We start from the raw sequence: 21583 nt of genomic DNA, 5'->3' as shown, positions 1-21583 counted from the left end.
TGCTTGTCCACACTTGGCTACATCCTTCTTTCTTCCTCGGCAGAAAATACCTTACATTCGGTGCCGAAACCCAGGAGGAGCTTGAGTCCGCAAGGGCTGCTCCTCTCCCCTTCTCGTCCGAGGAAGACCAGGACCTCTGACCTCCCACCCACTTCAGCACATGGTGTGGTAAGTCCCCTGCCCCCGGCTTCCCTTCGGTTCTTTCCACCTCCAAGACTCCCTGTCCGTAATAGCAGCTGCGTCAGGGCCCTCCTATCCGTTCCAAGTGCGTGTGTGCCCATGGAGACGTCCCAGACACTCCCACTCTACCTGACTGTCGGTGGCCAGAGATTGAGTTGCAGGATGCCAATTCTCATCTCTGATCACTCTGAGGCTGAGGGCGGCCATGGAGGCACAGGAATCTAAACCTGGCTCAAAAACACTCCTGGAGTCCCTTATCCAGAATCTCTCCCTTCCTAAAGAAGAAGAAACTGATCTTCTTCTCCACTGTGGCCAGGCCACAGTACCCACTGGATAATTGAACCAGGTAGCCTCCTGAAGGGACTTTCGATTTTAACACCCTCACCAATTTATGGAACTACTGCTAGAGAACTGGGAAATGGTCGGAGATCCTTTACCTTCAGGGCTTCTGGTATTTGCGCTCCCATCCTAATCTCTGTGCTGCCTGCTCTACAGCACAGGTCCTTTTAGCCAGAGAAACCGCAGCTAAACCCTCTACTTCTGATCTTTCCTCCTTTGCCAACCCCCAGCTCTCTCCCCCTCCTGCCTGAACCCAGGGGGCGCCCCTCTCTTGGGATGCCTCTCTGGTCCTTCTGTGGACCTCTTCTGCTCAGGTCTCTTCCCTCCAGGAAGCCCCCTCCCCTGCCAGCCAGAAACCCCTCCCTCTCTGCTGTGTTCTTAAGCCCCTCCCCCATCAGGCCCTCCTCCGCCAGCCACTGGCCTTCATGCGGGTTTGCAGGGCTTCTGACCCCACGGCCCAGCCCCAGTCTTGCAGGAAGGCCTGGCCCTGTCCTGCCTCTGGCTCCAGTGTTTCTGGCCAGGTCTGGGTGCCGGGCTCCCCAGGAGCCCCCTCCTCTTATTCTCAGCCCCCAAACCCCTATCCGAGACCTGTAAACATGGCATTTAAAGTTTTTAATGGGAGGAAAAGGCCGAGGCTGCTTGCCAGGCCTGCATGCAGCAAATGGTAACGCTACAAACCCAGGCTCTTGTGGCAGCCCTGAGGCTGGCAGAGCAACGGGGCAAGGCATAGGAGGTGCACGACCCAAGTCCGGGCTGCAAAGAGGAATCCCACCAGAACCTTGCTTTAAATGTGGCAAAGAGGGTCACTGGGCCCGGCAGTGCCCCTGCCCGAGGCCACCCACTAAGCCCTGCCCTGACTGAAGCAGCCTGGCCACTGGCGAAGCAATTGCCCCCTGTGGGTAACAGGCTCTTCCTTGGTGCCTCTACGTGGAGGACAAGCCACCCAAATGGGAGACCAAGCCAGCCAGGGGGGGCCCATCGTTCGAACTTCTCGACCTCGTGGACGACTGACACAGCCCAGGCTCAAAGACCCCCATCACCCTTACCAAGCCCAGGGTAATGCTACAGATAGCAGGTAAGTCCATCTCATTTCTTGTGGACACGAGGGCTACCTTCTCTGTTTTGCCCTCACACTCTGTTCCCTCACAGGTCTCGGTTATGGGAATGGATGGGACCCCTTCTTTTTCTCTTCACACACCACCCCTGACATGCAGTTTGGACAGAATCCCCTTTTCTCACTCCTTCTTAGTCATGCCCTCGTGCCCTGTACCCCTTCTGAGTCAGGACACTCTACAGGATGATGCTGACAGCATCATCCCACTTACTTCTACCACCCCTGGCTGAAGGCTCTCCCACTACCACAGATCACCCTAACCCAATCACACCTCCTATTCCACCAGCCATTGTCAACCCTCAGGTCTGGGACACTTCTACCCCTGTGGTAGCAACCCACCACCCACCTGTTCACCCAATTCAGTAAGTCACAGCTAGGGCCTTAAACCAATAATTACCCGCCTCTTGAACCAAGGTTTACTCATCCCCACTGATTCTCCTTGCAACACCCCATCCTTCCTGTTCGAAAACCTTTAGGGGCTTATCACCTCGTACAAGACTTACGCCTAATCAATGAAGCACTAGTTCTCCTCCATCCAGTAGTCCCTAATCTCTACAAGTTACTGTCACATATTCCCTCAGATTCCACTCACTTCACCGTCTTAGACCTCAAGAATACCTTCTGTACTATTCATCCACACACTGACTCTTACTTTCTGTTTGCCTTTACTTGGACTGACCCGGACACTAACGCAGCCCAACAACTTATGTGGACTGTCTTACCCCAGGGGTTCAGGGACAGCCCCCACCTGTTTGGACAGGCACTGGCTCGGGATTTAGCAGCATGCAATTTCAAAACTAGTACTCTCTTATAATATGTAGATGACCTACTCCTCTGCAGCCCCTCCCTGTCCACCTCAAGGAGACACACCGCCACCCTTCTTAGCTTCCTCATTGTGAAGGGATATCGTGTCTCCTCTGCTAAGGCTTAACTTCACTCTCAGTCCGTAATCTATCTGGGCATCGCCTTAACCCCCACCACCCGAGGTCTCACTCTAGATGGAACTCAGACCCTCTGCAGTCTCCAGCCACCTACCACCATGGATCAGATTCTTTCCTTCCTTGGTCTAAGACGCTTCTTTCAACACTGGACTCTCAACTTTGCTCTCTTAGCCAAACCCCTTTACGAGGCTGCAAAAGAGACTCCCACAGAACCCCTCACATCCCCCAACACTATTAAAAGAGCTTTCTCTACCCTTTGAGACGCCCTCATCTCCTCTCTCCCTCTTGCTTTACCTGACCACAGACGCCCCTTCCACCTTTTCATGGATGAAAAGCACAATAATTCAATCGGAGTACTGACTCAACCTGTGGGGCCTACATACCGCCCGGTGGCATATCTCTCTAAACAATTGGACACCACCATCAAAGTTGGCAGCCCTGCCTCCAGGCACTGGGCACAGCAGCTGAACTCACCAAGGAGGCTACTAAACTCACCCTTTCCTAACCCATCACTGTCTTCTCCTCCCACAGGCTCACCAACCTCCTTTCACACAAATCTCTTTCTCTGTTGGGTCCTTCCCGCCTACAAGAATTTCACCTCCTATTCACCGAAAACCCTTCAGTCACTCTTTTGCCCTCTCCCCAACTCAACCCAGCCACTCTACTGCCAGCTCCAACGACATTTTCGGAACCCACCCACTCTTGTACAGAGCTAATAGACTTCCTCAACAGACCCCGACATGGATTATCAGATTCTCCTTTAAAAGATCCAGATCTAATACTCTTTGTAGATGGGAGCTCTGTACAGGGACCCGACGGATGATGACGGGCGGCCTACGCGGTGGTCACCACCTCCTCCACCCTAGAAGCCCAACAGCTGCCAGAGGCACCACCTCCCAGAAAGCAGAGCTGATTGCCCTCTCGCGGGCTCTCACTCTGGCCCAGGGAAAATGCGTAACTATACATATATACTGACTCTAAATATGCTTTTCTTATCACCCCCAGCCACTCTGCCCTCTGGAAGGAAAGGGGCTTCCTCACTACCAAGGGCTCCCCCATAATCAATGCTACTCTTCATTTCTAAACTTTTGCAGGCATTACAGCTTCCCACTGAGGTGGCTGTGGTACATTGTAGGGGCCATCAAACCTCTCAGGACCCGGTGGCCTTGGGAAATGCTCGGGCTGACGCGAAGGCTCGAAACCTCACCACGGGGCCCTCCCCCACTCCTCTCATGTTTCTCTCCACCTCCTTGAAACCTTCCTACACTCCTTAGGAAGAACACAGACCCTCCTCAGAAAAGGTGGGGACATGTGCAACCAGGGATGGATATTTCTCGGAGATAGAATTGCTTTACCAAAAGGACAGGCTGAAACTCTCCTTTCTGATATCCACTGTTCCTTACATACAGGGCCAAAAGCTCTCTATTAATTCTTGCAACCACTCTTTTTCCTCCCAGGCCTCCAGCAGACTATCGAAAGGTGCACGCAGCATGTGCTGTCTGTTCCAAAGCCTCTACACAGGGGGACTCCACCCCTGCTTCCCCACTCATCAGCTGAGGGGGCACGTGCCAGGCCAGGATTGGCAAATTGACTTCACTCACATGCCCCCTCACAAAAAACTCCGTTATCTCCTAACTTTTGTTGATACCTCTCAGGGTGGATAGAAGCCTTTCCCACCTCTCGAGAGAAGGCAGACACCGTTGCCTCCATTCTCGTTGAAAACATCATCCTGTGGTTTGGACTGCTGACTACCATTCAGTCAGACAACGGCCCGGCCTTCACTGCCCAAATAGTCCAGCAGGTCGCCACCTCTCTCAGCATTACCTAGAAACTCCACATATCCTATCACCCTCAGTCGTCGGGTAAGGTGGAGAGGGCTAATGGCATCCTGAAGGGCCAGCTAACCAAACTCTCCATTGAGACCAGACTCTCCTGGCCAAACCTCCCCGCCCCGCACACTCACAGAATCAGAGCAAGCCCGCGAAACCCCACTGGACTCAGCCCTTTGAGCTGGTTTACGGTAGACCATTCCTAATCAATCACAACTTACCTGTCAACCCCCCTCCTCTTGCCACATACCTCCCCTTTCTATCCTTACTCTGCCATCTTCTCAGGGAACATGCAGACTGGACCCTTCCTCCCATAGGGGGTCCAGATGAAGCTCATCCAGCAGTCTCCCTCCTACCAGGGGACAAAGTTCTTCTAAGGGAACTCCAACCTGGCTTCCTACAGCCCAGGTGGATGGGACCCCACATGGTAATATTGACTACTCCTGCAGCCAAGCTCCTAGGGCAAACACCTTGGTACCATGTCTCTCGCCTCAAGCTTGCCCCCATGCAGGACTGCTGGCAGTCTGAACCACTGGGCCCCACCTGTCTTCAGCTCACCAAAAGGTTGGGCCCTGCAGATCCTCCTGTTACTCCTGTCCCTCCCACTGGGAACCTGCCGCCAGAGTGAATTAAAGCAGGGAACAAAGCTGTTACTATATCAATGAGACTGGCCTGGTGGAAGAAAACATCAATGTCCTCAACCGTCTGCAAGAGAAACTGCACAAGCACCTCTCTTTCTACAACCCGCTTAACTCCTGGTGGCAGCCACCCATCCTCACCTGGGCTGCCCCTGTCCTAGGTTCTTGTAAAGCCAGTATCCATGGCCACTATCATAGCCGCCTGGCCCATGCAGGTTCGCATTGGATTTGGACAGTCAGTAAAGACACAATGGAGCCAAAAGCTGATGGGCCATCATCTTTAATCCTAGCTTGCACCCGGCGGGCAAATAAAAACACACACTGGGCTCCAAACCCCACTCATTCAGTGCTCACAAAGCTACTGACTTATCCGAGTTTTCCTAGAATCAAAGGTTTCTAGCTCACCAGCCTTATTCACCTCTGTTCCCCATCTCCTTCTCTCTGCACAAACTCTGCACAAACTGGCTTCTCCCTCAGCACTCCGCCATATTAGCTGCTTCTCCTGGCCTCCTCCACGTGGCCTCTCTCTGCTCTCCTCTAATGCTAATCTCAGGAACCAAGAGAGCAAGCTCCCAGTCTGCCCCACTTTATAATGCAGAAATCAAAACAAAATCCAATATACAAAATAGGGAAGTCTCTGATACAAAGTCCACCCCACATCAAAAAGGGTGGGAAAGGCCTGACCAGGCGGTGATGCAGTGGATAGAGCATCGGACTGGGATGCAGAGGACCCAGGTTCAAGACCCCGAGGTCACCGGCTTGAGCGCGGGCTCATCTGGTTTGAGCAAAAAGCTCACCAGCTTGGACCCAAGGTCGCTGGCTCCAGCAAGGGGTTACTCAGTCTGCTGAAGGCCTGCAGACACCGTGCAATGAAAAACTAATGATTGATGCTTCTCATCTCTCTCTGTTCCTATCTGTCTGTCCCTGTCTATCCCTCTCTCTGACTCACTATCTCTGTATAAAAAAATAAAAATAAAAATAAAAAAAGAGGGTGGGAAAGGCTTAGTCCTAAAACCAAGCCCCAGGCTACAAGGATCCTGCCTGCCCACAGTCTGGCCCCAACACACATTAATACAATCACACTCATCCCAAGCAGTCACCTGGGTGATGATGGGCTTCCATGTGGGCAGCGCCATCTTTAACAAAGTGAGCATAATATATTTTATCTGCCCAACAGCCCTCTTCTAATTATCAGCATATTACTCATGTTGGCTCTTTTTCTTAGATTCTTACAGGGCCACATCTGCAAGGTTTCTAGAGTCATGGTCAACCAGATGCTCCTACACCCACATACGCAACTCCCCTTAAAGCCATCACCCTCTGACCTCCCCTCCCATGACGCCCCTAACCAGAATAGCAGTGCCCCTATCTAACATAAAAGATCGGGATGTGAGGTCAGCTGGCAATGGGGGACTGTCACAGGAGGAGCCAGGTCCAGGGACTTTGGTGGAACCCACCCACACCCATGACAGCCAAAAGAAACGGCCTAGGAGCATTTTGAAAAATCTGTCAACCAATGAAATGTCGCCAGGACATATCAACCCTACCGAAGCTATAAATTCTCCCCCCCCCCCACACACACACACCCTGCCCCTGCGAGGGAAGATGGGCAAGTTAACTTCCCTGGCCTCTGTTTTGCGGACCAGTGAACCTCACCCGGGATGCGCTCTAAATAAAGCTTTTACTTGTCCACACATGGTGGCTACGGCCCTCTTTCTTCCTCAGTGGAAAATAAACTTACAAGAACACCACCAAAGGTTAGGCTAGCAAACCGCTCTCTCCACCTGTCCAAGGCCAACAAAGCTGCTTCAAGTGAAAGGAATTATTTTTTACGCGTATTTGCAAACATTCATCCAACGCCTTAACGTCCTCACGGATGACAGCTTCTGGACAGAGGAGGGTCAAGGAATTGTATATACCTCCAACGCCCTTGCCTTGCCAGGGCCAGCTGTCTCCATAGCGCCGGCCTGGGTCTTGGTCACTAAAGGACCTAGAAGGTGAGCCCCAGCCCTAAATGGTAAGGTCTAGCCCTCCCCATCACTGCGTGATTGCAGGTGCGAATGAGGCGCGGCTGACACACGACCTCAGGTGTACTCCCGACCCGGAAGTCGGCGCCGCCTCACGTGCTCTACGGGAACTCGCGGAGCGCCCGCCAAGGGGGCGGGGCGCCTCTTCTGCGTGCTTGCGCCATTGCGTAGCTGGCTTGCGCCATTCCGCGGGCTGGGAAGGTGACGTTTCTGGGGCGTACAGTGGCTGTAGGAGGGCGCAGGGAATGCGGCCAGCCCCTCCTCTTAAAGCTGTCTCGTCCATCCTGTGTTCCGCAGCGCTCGCCGCGTGTCGCGGCGCCTTTAAGTGTCGCCGTGACACGTGTGTGAAGCGCCGAGAGCCCGGATGGTGAGTGTGCAAGGCCCGGGCCGAGCAGACGCCAGCGCCGCGGGCTGCAACGGGCCGGCCGAGGAACGGGTAGGAAGGGGCCGAGTTTGGGCGGTGCGTGAACCGGAGGAAAGCTGTGCGTCCGGCCAAGGGGAGGGCTTCCGCCGGGCCTGCGGCGCGGGTAACTGAGGTTGGACTCTGGCACACCCGGGGGCGCTCCTGGGAAACGTGGGCGCATATCCATGAGGGCTCTCGGGTCTACGGGAGGGCCTGGAGCTGCGCGGTTCGCGGGGAAACCGGGGGTCCGCGGGGACGCCCTAGGTTCACTCTCCTGTGCCCCGCGAGCGCCGACGGTGGTGGAGGGGAGAGCTGACCCACAGGAGCCCGGGCGGGGGAGGAGCAGTGGCCTGTGTCGATGTCGGACACGCTCGTTACGTGCAGAAACATCTTTTACGCAGGATCTAGACCTGGTTAAGTTAAATCGGGAAGAGCGTTCTGTTTGGCAGCAGAACGGAAGTCCTGTTTGTTTTCTTTGAGGAAGCGATATGGAAAAGGCGCACCCCTGGAGAAGGTAGGTAACCTTCCTCACGGTCATTGTCGTGGTCACGGTGGATATGGGTTATGAAAATACATAGCTTTGGTCGCGTAATCTTGAGTCTCCCCTGGGGTCTTAGGAACTAGAGCAGCATCCTAAAACAGACGTTTTGTAAGGGATGCGGAGAATGGGGACTCCGAGGAGAGGGACGCGCAGCTTGTTGGGGACTGGTGCTCCGCGTGTTCTGCAGAAGAACTTGGAGGCTCCCTCTCAGCGCCCCAGGGAGGCCCCTCTCTGTCCATCCCAAGCTCCTCCCCACCTGAACGTGGATGACCCTGTGAGTCCTCAGTGCGGTATATCGAAGATGAGAAGGAGAATGTGCTTGAATTGAGTGGTGTTTTCTTTGAGAACGCTGTATGTGAGCATTCTCGGAGGTAGAAAAAATACAGGGCGGAGTGGTATTGGCTGGTAAGAAACGTGGTGGGAGAGAGCATCCTTTCCAGTGTTGAAGCGTGTTTGCCCAGCGTGTACCTCAAAGGGCATACTTGTGAAACAAGGACGTTTTTCTGTGGGTTCCTACCCCTCAGAGAGGAATCATCTTTAGCTTTTTGCTTACTGTTTCAGATGAAACTGGTGACATAAAGGTTGCTTTTTCTGTCAGAACTGGAGAAATTAGGCTTGTTCAAAATCTCTGGCTCCACATTGGGAAGTGGGGTATGAGGAAGGTACTCTTTAAGTTACTTGTCTTGAATTACATTGGGTTAAATCTCCCAAGTTCTGTTGCTACTGGGTTCCCACACATTTGCCTTTGGATTCATATCTGTCTGGTACGAAGTCCTCACCTGTCCCTGGTGAGATGTGGGTCTTGACTGCAGCAGGGATCCTGTAGGGAATGTTTGCTTTGTTTTGGTGTTGATAAGCTTTTATTCATGGAAATCAGACATGATATATCTGAAATTTGCTGTAAACTCCTTTGGAGACAGGAGAAGAGACAGGATGGTCCTGCATAGTAATAATTGTTGACCCTGAATTAGAGGACGAACGAGGTGGTTCACTGTGCTGTTCCCTCCACACTGTACATCTGAACATTTTCACACTAAAACGTTATCAAGTACCTCAATTTTATGTAATCATAGTGTTTGTGGGTGGTAATTAAAAAGGGAAAAATCAACACTGAGCAAAGTGAGAATTTGACAATTCTTATAGCTCCTTTGATTTTTTTTTTTATTTCACCGATTCATAAAATCTGAAAGTTGAAGATCATTATCTATGACCTCTTCCTTTTCAGGATGCAGTTTAGAATGGAGCTGACTGCAAATGTGGGGACATTTTTGTTCAGTAGTGTTGTCACTGACATGAAGGTTTAAATATTGAGCAAACCATGTTTTCATATCAAGCTGGGTGAACTAATCTGTAGCTGTTTACTCATTTTCCCTCCCGACTCTTCCTAGATCCATGCTTGTCGATAGTTCCCCAGCCTTAATGCCAACTGTTCCCGGTAAGTGTTCGGTCTTCCTGCTCTGCACCACAGCTTCATGGGACGCTCTATTTATCCCACAGGTTCTGATGCGCATTCTGGCCAAACACCTTTGCAGCTTTGGTGAGTTAACAGGCCAGAGACAAGGAGCATGTGCATTTGAGGGCCCGGTCCCATACCCGCCCAGTCTGGACAGGAACCTGACCCCATGCTGCAGCAGCAGCGCACCCAAGTTTACATGTGCCAGGTAAGCCACACAGGTTCCTATGTATGACCCAACAGCTGTCAATCAGTGTGGGGACTCTTAGATGACCCCACCCTACAAAAAGTGCTTTTATTTCCTCAAATTGGAGAACTTTTGCTTGTTTTTTAAAAAAGTTTTACAAGTCTGAACTTTACAGATGTTTCTATAGACAAACTTGATCCATGTATGAAATTAGATGCTTCATGATCCACTTGAATGGTTCTTTCACTAGAGCAGAGGTTTGGGGTACACCTTACAAGTTGGTACTCATATGGCAGGCGGGTCACTGGGGACCAGAGGGAGTCACTATTTTTCTGATGAGAATGAGCAGTTTAAGAAACACACTTTTCTAACTGTGACTCGAATGGTCCTTGAGCTTTGGCTGGGATGTTGAGTTGTGAGACAGGGGTAAGGAAGAGAAGCAGTAGATACAGCTGTAGCCACCAGGTGATAGGGTTTCCTGTTTGTTGTAACTTCTATGGTTACCCCACCAGTGTCCTTCCTCTAGCTAGTCATAGCCTTCACCTAGCACTTGTTGTCCCATTAATTTCCCACCCACCTTTGGTGCTACGTTTGTCCCTGTTTTACAAAGACTATAAGACCTCTGGAAGTCATGATAATTGTCCCCAGAGTTTATCACTAACAGGTGATGGAACACACAGCCTTCTGCCTTCCAGAGCTGCAACCTCTGCTTTGCTTAAGTTTAGGCACCATTTACTCTTGTACCCCCATCACTGTCCTTTCTCTCTTCTCTCACTCTTTTTTATTTTTCTTTTGTATTTTTCTGAAATGAGAAGTGAGGAGAGAGAGAGACAGATTCCCGCATGTGCCTGACCGGATCCACCCGGCACGCCCACCAGGGGGCAATGCTCCATTGCAACCGAAGCCATTTTAGTGCCTGAGGCAGAGGCCATGGAGCCATCCTCAGCGCCCGGGCCAACTTGCTCCAGTGGAGCCTTGGCTGCAGGAGGGGAAGAGAGAGACAGAGAGGAAGGAGAGGGGGAGGGGTGGAGAAGCAGATGGGCGCTTCTCCTATGTGTCCTGACCGGGAATTGAACCCCGGTACTTCCACGCGCCAGGCCAATGCTCTACCACTGAGCCAACTGGCCAGGGCTCTCCTCCCTCACTTTTTATTTTAGATTTTATTTATTTATTTTTAGAGAAAGAGGACAGAGAGAAGTGGGGAGGAGCAGGAAGCATCAACTCCAATATGTGCCTTGACCAGGCAAGCCCAGGGTTTTGAACCGGCGACCTCAGCATTCCAGGTCAATGCTTTTATCCATTGCGCCACCATAGATCAGGCTCCTCCCTCACTTTTAAAGAGATAATTTGGCCTGACCGGGCGGTTGCACAGTGGATAGAGCATCAGACTGGGATGCAAAAGACCCAGGTTCGAGACCCTGAGGTCGCCAGCTTGAGCGAGGGCTTATCTGGTTTGAGCAAAAGCTCACCAGCTTGAACCCAAGGTCACTGGCTTGAGCGAAGGGTTACTCAGTCTGCTGAAGGCCCATGGTCAAGGCACATATGAGAAAGCAATTAATGAACAACTAAGGTGTCGCAACGAAAAACTGATTGATGCTTCTCATCTCTCTTCGTTTCTGTCTGTCCTTATCTATCCCTCTCTCTGACTCTCTCTCTGTCTCTGTAAAAAAAATAAAAAAAATAAATAAATAAAGAGATAATCTGTACAAACACTGTCTAACAATGCAAGTCACAAATATAACTTAAAATGTTACATTAGCCACATTAAAAAATACAGGTGTAATTAAGTGTCACAGTCTATTTTATTTAACCCAATATATATAGGATAGCTTTTCAGCACATAAGCAATCTAAAAATTTTTATTTATTTATTTATTTATTTATTTTTTACAGAGACAGAGTCAGAGAGAGGGATAGACAGGGACAGATAGACAGGAATGGAGAGATGAGAAGCATCAATCATTAGTTTTTCATTGTGACACCTTAGTTGTTCATTGATTGCTTTTTCATATGTGCCTTGACCGTGAGGCTACAGCAGACCGAGTAACCCCTTGCTTGAGCCAGCGACCTTGGGTTCAAACTGGTGAGCTTTGCTCAAACCAGATGAGCCTGCACTCAAGCTGGCGACCTCAGGGTCTCGAACCTGGGTCCTCTGCATCCCAGTCCGACGCTCTATCCACTGCGCCACTACCTGGTCAGGCGCAATCTAAAAATTTTTGAGGTATTTTATATTCTTATACTAAGTCTTTGGAATCTGGTGTATGTTACATTTACAGCGCATCGGAGTAGTCTGCTTTCACATAGTCAGTGGCCACATGTGGCCGTGGTCTTTGGTTTGGAGAGTACAGGACAGGGCTGCCACGTATGTGCCTTTTACTTGCCAGACTAAATCCTTTGTTACATGGATTTGGGTGTGTAACCAGAGCATCTTATAAGAATTGGTGTACCCTGGTTTTGAGCAGACATTAGGGCCACATGGACGCCTCAAGTACAGTGTCCCTTGTGGATGACGCTTGTGGAAAGAGATGTAGGCTACAAAGGTGACCTGGCCTTCTGGTGCTGCTCCTGTCTAGCTGGTGCTCCTTGTGGAAGCACTTCTTCTTTTATTTATTTATTTATTTATTTATTTATTTATTTATTAAATATGTATATTTTTAAATGTATTTATTGATTTTAGAGAGAGAGGAAGGGAGAGACAGAAACATCAATTTGTTTCAATATGTACCCTGACCAAGGATTCAAACTGTCAACCTCAACCTTTGTGTATCATTACGATGCTCTAACCAACTGAGCTATCCAGCCAGGGTGAGGCACCTCATCTTTCTGAGACAAGCAGCTGGGCTCCACTGTGTCTACGTGGCCACTAATGGGTCTTCAGGCCTGCACTTCCTTTGCAGGGTTGGCAGCCATTCAGAGAAGCTTTCATGTTGGCTAGCATTTGTCATGACCAAAGCAGGGGCTTTTCAGAGGTCTTTGTTCTGGGACCTGGTTACCTGTCGCTCTGTGTTCCTTTTTGTCCCCATAGTGATGCACCATGCCAATCGTCGATAAGTTAAAGGAAGCTCTGAAACCTAGCCGCAAGGACTCAGCTGATGATGGAGAGCTGGGGAGGCTTCTGGCCTCCTCCGCAAAGAAGGTCCTTTTACAGAAGATTGAGTTCGAGCCCGCCAGCAAGAGCTTCTCCTATCAGCTGGAATACCTAAAGAGCAAATACGTGTTGCTGAACACCAAAGCGGAGGGAGCCATTCGCCACAGGACTGGGGATGAACCACAGGCCAGGAGACAGGGTACAGATGCACAGTTTGCTGGCAGAAGGGGCTTCACTCTGTGTTGACCAAGTGGGTAGACAGAACGTTGACTGATTAATAGGAACCAAAGCAGAATATGGTCAGAGAGTTGTGAATTATATGTATGTTAGGGGGAGGTCCATGGATTTTAGTTACAGAGGTAATGATATGGCATTGGTCAGAAAGATCTGTGTCTTTAGGTTTCCTTGGACCTTTTATGTTGAACAGGTGGGCTGCAAATGGCCAGGGCCTGGTTCCTCCAGCCCATCATTTTGTGCATCTCATCCTCTTGTCCACAGAGGGGACCTTAAATTCTAGATCTACGCAATCTGGAAGACCCATAGGGTGGCTGGGTTTTCTCCTGAGCTTTCCAGGAACTTCCAGTAAATGGGAACACTATTCAGCCTTCAATGCCGTGTTCAGACAAGTGCATGCTAAATGTACATCATCGATTTCATGCTGTGGTCTGCCTGTGCGTAGACTTAACGTCACCCTCCTTTCTTCCCTGTCCCTGTCTCCCAGGCAGCGAGCATGTGTATGAGAGCAGTGGCGATGGTGTCCCCGCCCCACAGAAAGTGCTGTTCCCTGTGGAGCAGCTGTCTCTGAAGTGGGAGCGAGTTTACCACGTTGGAGCTGGACTCCACAACCTTGGCAACACGTGCTTCCTAAACTCGACCGTACAGTGCTTGACCTACACTCCACCGCTGGCCAACTACCTGCTCTCCAAGGAGCATGCTCGTAACTGTGAGTCACTGCAGCAGGGAATGGGTTCTGAGTCCCCGGAACCAGCTGGCCTCCAAATTAGACAAACCCACGTGCTGGTGGTGCTGCCAGTGCACAGCCTGGACCAAACTTAGGGGTGATGTTCATGATACCTAGTAACTGATAAAACCTAAACTACTGCCTGACCAGATGGTGGCACAGTGGATAGAGTGTCGGACTGGGATGCAGAGGACCCAGGTTTGAGACCCCGAGGTTGCCAGCTTGAGCGCGGGCTCATCTGGTTTGAGCAAAAGCTCACCAGCTTGAACCCAAGGTCACTAGCTCCAGCAAGGGGTTACTCGGTCTGCTGAAGACGTGTGGTCAAGGCACATATGAGAAAGCAATCAATAAACAACTAAGGTGTCGCAACGCGCAATGATTGATGCTTCTCATCTCTCTCCGTTCCTGTCTGTCTGTCCCTGTCTATCCCTCTCTCTGACTCACTCTCTGTCTCTGTAAAAAATAAATAAATAAAAATTTTAAAAAACCCAAAAAACAAAAACCTAAACTACTGTGTCTGCTGCAGGACAGGCCATGAAAACAAATCACTCAGGTAGAGTAACAGTCTCCAAACTTCTGCAAACATAATTACCTGCACAGGGAAAAGGATTTTCAGTAGATACCCACCCTCCAAACTACAGGGTGGTTTGAGAGTAGGTTTACAGTTTTTTATATGGAAAATAACACAATAAATAATAAGAATAAAATCTGTGTTTTGTGTACTCAACTGTAGACTACTTTCTCCCCACCCTGTATATACATTCAATTATTTTATAACCCTATTTTTATACCAGTGTTTTATCAACTATTAAAGAAACTGAGACCCTGGCCAATTAGCTCAGCAGTGGAGCATTGGTCTGGCGTGTGAAAGTCCCACGTTTGATTCCCAGTCAGGGCTCACAGGAGAAGTACCCATCTGCTTCTCCCTTCCCTCTCTCTTTTCTCTCTGTCTCTCTCTTCCCCTCCCGCAGCCAAGGCTCCACTGGAGCAAAGTTGGTCTGGGTACTGAGGAGGGCGGAGGGTTGTGTGGCCTTTGCCTCAGGCCCTAGAATGGCTGTGGTTGCAAGGGAGCAATGCTCCAGATGGGCAGAGCATCACCCCCTATGGGCATGCCTGGTGGATCCCGGTTGGGTGCATGTGGGGAGTCTGTCTGCCTCCCTGCTTCTCACTTCATAAAAATACAAAAAAAAAAAAAAAGAAAAGAATCAGTGGTTCAGAATCTTCCCATGAAGGAAACACCAGACTGATGACATACAGGTGAGTTTTATGAAACTTTTTTTTTTTTTATAGAGACAGAGAGAGTCAGAGAGAGGAATAGATAGGGACAGACAGACAGGAATGGAGAGAGATGAGAAGAATCAATTATTAGTTTTTCATTGCGACACCTTAGTTGTTCATTGATTGCTTTCTCATATGTGCCTTGACCGTGGGGCTACTAGCAGACCGAGTAACCCCTTGCGACCTTGGGTCCAAGCTGGTGAGATTTGCTCAAACCAGATGAGCCCACACTCAAGCTGGCGACCTCAGGGTCTCGAACCTGGGTCCTCTGCATCCCAGTCCAACGCTCTATCCACTGCGCCACCGCCTGGTCAGGTGAGTTTTGTGAAACTTTTAAGAGCAAGACTATTCAAGGCTTCATAAGCTTTTCTAGAGAAGAGAGAAAACTCACCAGCTCATTCCATGAGGTTTTTATAGCTCGGACTACAAAATTAACCAAGCACAACATGAGAAAGAAATTGCAGTCACCTCTTATTTGTGAGCTTATATAGACATCAGAGTTCTGCGCAAAATAACCAGCAGAGTCAGTAGTCTTCTGAAAGCCTCAAGCAGCAGTGCTCCAGCATCAGGAAGTCTCTGAGTTAAGCACAGCCCTGGGGGCTGTCCGCTGCAGTCACACCCTGGTTCTGTGTCCTCGAGGATGGTGCCTGACCTCTAAAGCTTCCTGTTCCTCATCCGCAGAGCAGCCCTGTTGCCTCCCTTACAGCATGACTGTGGGGCCTCAGTGCATCACGTAAAGTGCTCAAGATGGTGCTGGCTCACGGTCAGTGCTGAGTGTGTGCTAATGTGACTGTCTCAGTGACTCTTACAATCACCTGAACACAGATGCCAAAACCATATTTTATGATAAACTCTTGGCAGAGTAGCAACAGAATGAATAAAGGAAAAAACTACAAAGAAAATCCAAGTAGGAAAATGTGGGAAGCATACCCTTTTTGTCTAAGGTGCATTGGTCCTTGCCAGAACAGTAACAGAGGAGGGAGAAAGCAGGGGATAGCACTGTTTCTCTACAGAAAAGCAAATGACCCATAGACAAATCAGAAAGTGGGCAACTTGAGAGTGGGTACATGACATCAGTAGACAAAAAGGTAGTGGAATTTCTCTACACCAAACAATGAGGTGCACAAAAATTGCTGTTGTAAGTGAATTTATAATAAAACCCTTGCTGGACAGCTCAGTATATGAGAGTACTTCTAATGCATTCATCTGTCTCTGGACACTTGGGTTTGCTTCTGCATTTTTACTCTGTGATAATGCTGTGAGTATGGACATTCAAATATGTCTTTAAGACCTTGCTTTTCCCCTCAGTGTATATGTATATTACCCAGAGGTGGAATTGCTAGATCATCTGAGAATTCTTTTTTTTAAATTTTTGAGGAACCGCCGACCATTTTTCATAGTGGCTATACCATTTACATTCCCAACAGTGCATGGATATTTCACTTTCTCCACATCTTTGCTGATAACATTTTTTTTCCAAGGTGCAAATACGAGCATTTCTGTTCATAGTATGCAGTAAACAGGCTACGTACCATTTCATTATTGAGTTTGAGATGGGTCTAGGTAACCGGGTAATTGGAGGTGTGGATGGGGAGAGTGACTTAGTAATGTTGAATCTGGTATTAGGAGCTGGGTCTCTGAAAAGGTAACACTGTATATGGGATAGTGATGTCTTTGGGGCTACAAGACTTGCTTGCCCTTGGAGACGAGATCACACGCACACAAGAGCACAGGCATAGGGTTGTCCAGGGCAGCATGGTTTGGGACAGTGGAGCTTATAATGGACTGCACTCCGTCCACTCGGAGACCTTCTTGTGTGAAGTGTGGGCTAAGCTCAGTGCAAAGCAGTTCAGCTGTGGGTGATGCGCACTGTGTGTTACGGTGGAGTAAAGGAAGCTTGACCTGCAGCTGTGGCGCCAATTACTGTTGGGGGCGTGCACATGTATGCCAAGGACACCCATGGGGCAGTGGTGACCCAGCTTAGGCTGGTGGTTTTCTCTGATGAAGGAACGGGGCGGGGGGGGATTCAGCTATCACACCAGAGTGTTTTATGTTGAAAACAACTAAGATGGGAGGGCTGGGTCATGGGATAGTCTTTGTGCTTCTCTTTGTATTTAAATATCTTATAATTTTAAATAAAGGTCACTCGTGCCTCTGTCTGGCCTAATGGCTTGGGTGGGGGGACAGATAGTTCCTCACAGAGCCCAGTTAATGGACTCAGTGTTTAGGGGTCAGCTGCTCCCACCGCTGCCATCGGGCACCATATATTATGTTGGGTGGCTCGTAGAACGGGCATGTTGACTGTGTAGGGCTATATAGAATTTCTCTGTGCTCTGATGGGGCAGCAGGTGTCTCCTAGGATCAGCGGGGTAGACCAAGGTGTCAGGAAGCCCTGAATGCTCTATCCTGTTGACTGTGTGGTACAGCTGGGAAGTTAGAGAAAACATTTCCTTAGACTTCATTTCGAGCTTCAGACTCACTCTTTTTTTAAATAAGTAACACTAAAAAAATACAAGAAGGACCTACAAATGGTCACCCAGGTGATGGGGTGAGTTAGGGTCTTTGCCTCAGGTGGGTCATGGCCTAATGCCTTTGCACAGCAGATGCTCCCCAATGGTCACTGAGCTGCTGCAGGGGTCTCAGGACCCCTGGCTCTGCTGCTATGTCAAGTGGAAGCACTTTCACTCATCTCCTCGCCCCCTCTACAGGTCACCAGGGAAGCTTCTGCATGCTGTGCATCATGCAGAACCACATTGTCCAGGCCTTTGCCAACAGCGGTAATGCCATCAAGCCCGTGTCATTCATCCGAGACCTGAGAAGTAAATGCATTTCTTATCTGCTGGCGCCACGGTGGGAGCTGCGGAGTTGGAGGGGGGCCTGGGCTTCACAGAACAGTGACTTGGTGTACATGGATGATGGTGCACACTAAAGGGGCTGTGGTTTCAGACAGCTGTGGCCGGGTCTGTGCAGATGACTTTATGGGGGATGGGAGGCTAGATGTGGGGGTGTTGTGGGTGGGCTGGTGAGCATGAGAGAGCGCTGGGCAGTGGAGGCCTCTTCTGCCAATGATCACATGTGTCCAGGTCAGATGTCCTACCCGGCAGTACAGAGGTGGTGGCATGTGAATAGGCTATCACATAGGCTGTTATCGCATAGGCTATAACATAACTGGAATCCACCTGTGCTGTGCCAGCTCTGGGCTTACAGTCTCTGTAGTGGGTCTTACTGTGGAACTGTGATGTCACAGTGAACACGGAGCTCATCTCCCACTGGCCCTATGCAGAGGTCTGCAGAGAGGTGGGCACACTCATGCAGGCGTTTGAAGAAGGCAGGAGCTCCCCACTCCCATCTGATGAATGCCTCTTCCCTCCTCAGAGATCGCCCGGCACTTCCGCTTTGGGAACCAGGAGGATGCACATGAGTTTCTGCGGTACACCATCGACGCCATGCAAAAGGCCTGCCTGAATGGCTATGCGAAGTATGTGCCTCACTTACCCACTTTTCTACGCTGGAGGCGGCCAGCCCTCTGCCGCTCCCTGCAGCTTCCTCTGCAACTGTTTGCATCTGGGTCCTCGACCCAACTGAAGTTCAGACAAGAGGCTGCATGTGCTTCTCAAGAAAGGCCCCTCCTGGTACCTTCCCTTAGCCCAGGGTGTGGTGGCCAGGACAGATGGTGGTGGCCACACTCTGTCCTTGCAGCTCAGTAGAGGGGAAGGCTTTAGCACAGTGGTTCTCAACCTGTGGGTCGCGACCCCAGCGGGGTCGCCTAAAGCCATCGGAAAATACATAATGCATATCAGGTATTTACATTCCGAATCATAACTAGCAAAACTACAGTTATGAAGTAGCCACCAAAATTATTTTTTGGTTTGGGGTCACCGCAACATGAGGAACTGTATTGCGGGGTCACGGCATTAGAAAGGTTGAGAACCACTGCTTTAGCAGATCTCAGGGCCTTCACTGGACATTTCCTATCTTTTTAAAATCACCCCAGTACAGAGGACGGCGTGGTAGGAATATTAGGTCTTTATGAAAGAATTTGATTCTAGGTAGGAAAAGCTGAGGGTAGGAAGATGAAGATTTTTGACATTTTTACTCCATCCAGTTACTGTCTCCTAATTTCAAATTTGAGAGCGTAGACCAATGCATGTGACACTTGACAACTTTGTGCCCTTTTATCAAATAGTTACTGTCATGAAGGTTTCAATGTCATTTTTGGGTTTGTGGGTTCAGACAAAAGAAGCTAGGCAGGAACTGCTCCCTATTTCCTGCCTGTTGCCCAAGCTTGGACTAGAGCTGAGGCCAACTTTGGTGACAGCACTTAGTGCTTAGGAGAGGGGGCATAAGCGCTGCAGTGGATAGCCACCAGGGAGCCACCCCCAGGAGCCTTCCACGTGCTCCTTGTGGGAGTGACCCGAAGCTCAGACTGTGTGGAATGTGGCCTGGCTAGAGGCCTGCAGAGGCAGGTGGTGGAGCTTGTGACCTGCTGTGCAGGTGGGTACAGCTTGTCTGTCATTGCTTCCCAGTCCTGATCCCCGGGCAGAGTCACCTGAGACCATAACTGACCCTGACCCCACTCAGGGCTGATGAGCCAAACTCTGGAGGTGGAGAATTCGGGAGGGATGAGGTGGGGGGTGGGACAGATGAGTTTTGGGTTAAGACTGAGGGCAGGAAGGAGTCCAGGTTTGTGGTCTGGGCAGCAGCTAGGTGGTAGTGAGCAAGCATGGTGCAGGGCCCAGTCGGGCAGGTGCTGGAAGGCTGACGAGGCGTCACATCAGGTGAGCCAGGCATGGCTGGGCACTGTGCAGGTGAGTAGGGTACTTGCTGAACACCTGTCCTTGAGGAAGCTTACTGGTCTGTGGTGAAGTGAGAGTAAATAAGGCACCGATGTGAGCTTTTCACAAAGTGACTCAATGTCAGGGGAAAGTCTGTTTTGTTTTTTTATTTTAATGACTTAGTTGAATGTGTGAGCAGAGTGGACTATTTCTGTTACATGGAAGCTTCCTGATATCTTTGTGAACGCTCCCTGTGCAGTTGTGCCAGGGCCCCTTGTGCTGTGGGTGGAGCTGTACGTGTGTCCATCTGTGAGGTCCATGCTGCTTCTTCCTCCTGCTCTCCACTCAGGATGCTGCATCTCTCGCCGCAGCTCCAGGGACTGGCTTTATATAGGTTGCAACATGCATAAAGGTGGTTAGACATGCCGAACCCCCACATCTTCGTGGAGATCTGTAGCTTTTAGCATTTCAGGCTGTCTTTCCATGTCCCATTGGATGGTTTCTGGCGTGGATTCTCTGCCCCAGTGGGAATCCAGGTGACCTGCCTGCTGACTGGCCTGTCAGCCTTGCCCACCACATTCCAAAGCGCTTGGCTTTTGGCACGTGCCTTAGGTTCATCTTGCTTTGTGGGCCAAGCTGGGAATCTGTCTTTTATAGGCAGGTTCATCCCCTTCACATATTTTTGACTGAAGTTTGGTCTTGACTTTGCCTTTTTACTTCTATTTTGTCATTTTAAGTATTACATAGAGTATATTGCCTGTGTTTCTTTGCCTGTCTGACTTTTCTTTGCTTGTTTTTTTCAAACTTGTTTGATGTTTAAAAGGCCTGTGTTTTATTCTGGTGGTGACTGTATATGCACCCACCCTCTTTTCTGAACCTTAGTTTGGTCAGTCAGTTTTAGGGGCATCAGCCCTTTGCCTGCTCCCTCCTCCTCGCTCTTAAATCTTTTTTTTTTTCTTTTTTTCTTTATTCATTTTTAGAGAGGAGAGAGGGAGGGAGAGAGACAGAAAGAGAGAAGGGGGGAGGAGCTGGAAGCATCAACTCCCATATGTGCCTTGACCAGGCAAGCCCAGGGTTTCGAGCCGGCGACCTCAGCATTTCCAGGTCACGTGTTATCCACTGCGCCACCACAAGTCAGGCCTCGCTCTTAAATCTTGGTCGCATTATTTTTTATTTTGTTGGCATATACAAAATGTATATGTATTCCTGCAACGTTGGCCCCACCCCTGCTTCTATCTGAGACCCCAGGCTGGGCTGCAGGGTTCCAGGAGCCTGAGGGCAGTCCCACTCTGGTGCCCTGTGATCTTTTTTGCTTAGAGGTCTCCAGGGTCTTTTTAAAAATCTTTATAGTCTGGTGGTTTCACTGGAAACATCCTGGAGCTAACTGTCTGTTGTTGGCTACTTTTCCTAGACACCATGTCCCTGGCCAGTGACAGGTTGACTCTGTAGCAGATACTGACTCTGGAAGCGGGTGGATGGGAGAATGCTCTTACTGGTGGCAGAGTTAGGCTTCAGCAGTAGGCGGCTGGTGTCTGAGCACCCCTGCTGCGAACCAGCTCTGTGCTCGATGTGCTTTGAAAATGAGCAGCGAGAAACGAGGCCGGCACCGGAAGTCAGTGTGACTTGCTGCCCACTGTGGTGCTGCCTTTGTGGAATGCACAGGACTCTCCCTCTGTCACCAGGAAAGGTGGTCTTCCTTTGGTGGCACCCCCCAGTGGGGACATGACGCTCATCTCTAGGGCACACACCGCTGCTGAGTCTGGTTTGTTTGTATTGAAGGCTGTTTTCTAACATCTGGAAAATTTTTTTTATTATGTAAATGCCTTTATT

At 50.0% G+C, this 21583-nt stretch overlaps 1 protein-coding gene across 9 annotated transcripts in view; it reads left to right on the top strand.

The window, feature by feature from the left end:
* Positions 1 to 7306: 7306 nt before the first annotated feature.
* Positions 7307 to 21583, top strand: part of USP36 (ubiquitin specific peptidase 36) — a 35026-nt gene continuing 20749 nt past the window's right edge. For 3 of the 9 annotated variants that reach the window (XM_066234493.1, XM_066234484.1, XM_066234489.1), the window contains exons 1-7: positions 7460 to 7604; positions 7873 to 7985; positions 9510 to 9673; positions 12677 to 12938; positions 13461 to 13682; positions 17687 to 17797; positions 18354 to 18456. In XM_066234493.1, the coding sequence (XP_066090590.1) occupies positions 12686 to 12938; positions 13461 to 13682; positions 17687 to 17797; positions 18354 to 18456 (689 nt within the window). In that variant the 5' untranslated portion in view covers positions 7460 to 7604; positions 7873 to 7985; positions 9510 to 9673; positions 12677 to 12685. Of the gene's footprint in view, positions 7605 to 7872; positions 7986 to 9509; positions 9674 to 12676; positions 12939 to 13460; positions 13683 to 17686; positions 17798 to 18353; positions 18457 to 21583 lie in introns of all 9 variants that reach the window. The other 6 variants (XM_066234487.1, XM_066234486.1, XM_066234485.1 and 3 more) reach the window with 6 other exon arrangements.

Source organism: Saccopteryx bilineata, chromosome 6 (assembly GCF_036850765.1).
Source record: "Saccopteryx bilineata isolate mSacBil1 chromosome 6, mSacBil1_pri_phased_curated, whole genome shotgun sequence".
NCBI lineage: Eukaryota > Metazoa > Chordata > Mammalia > Chiroptera > Emballonuridae > Saccopteryx > Saccopteryx bilineata.
This window is presented reverse-complemented; position numbering and strand designations above follow the sequence as displayed.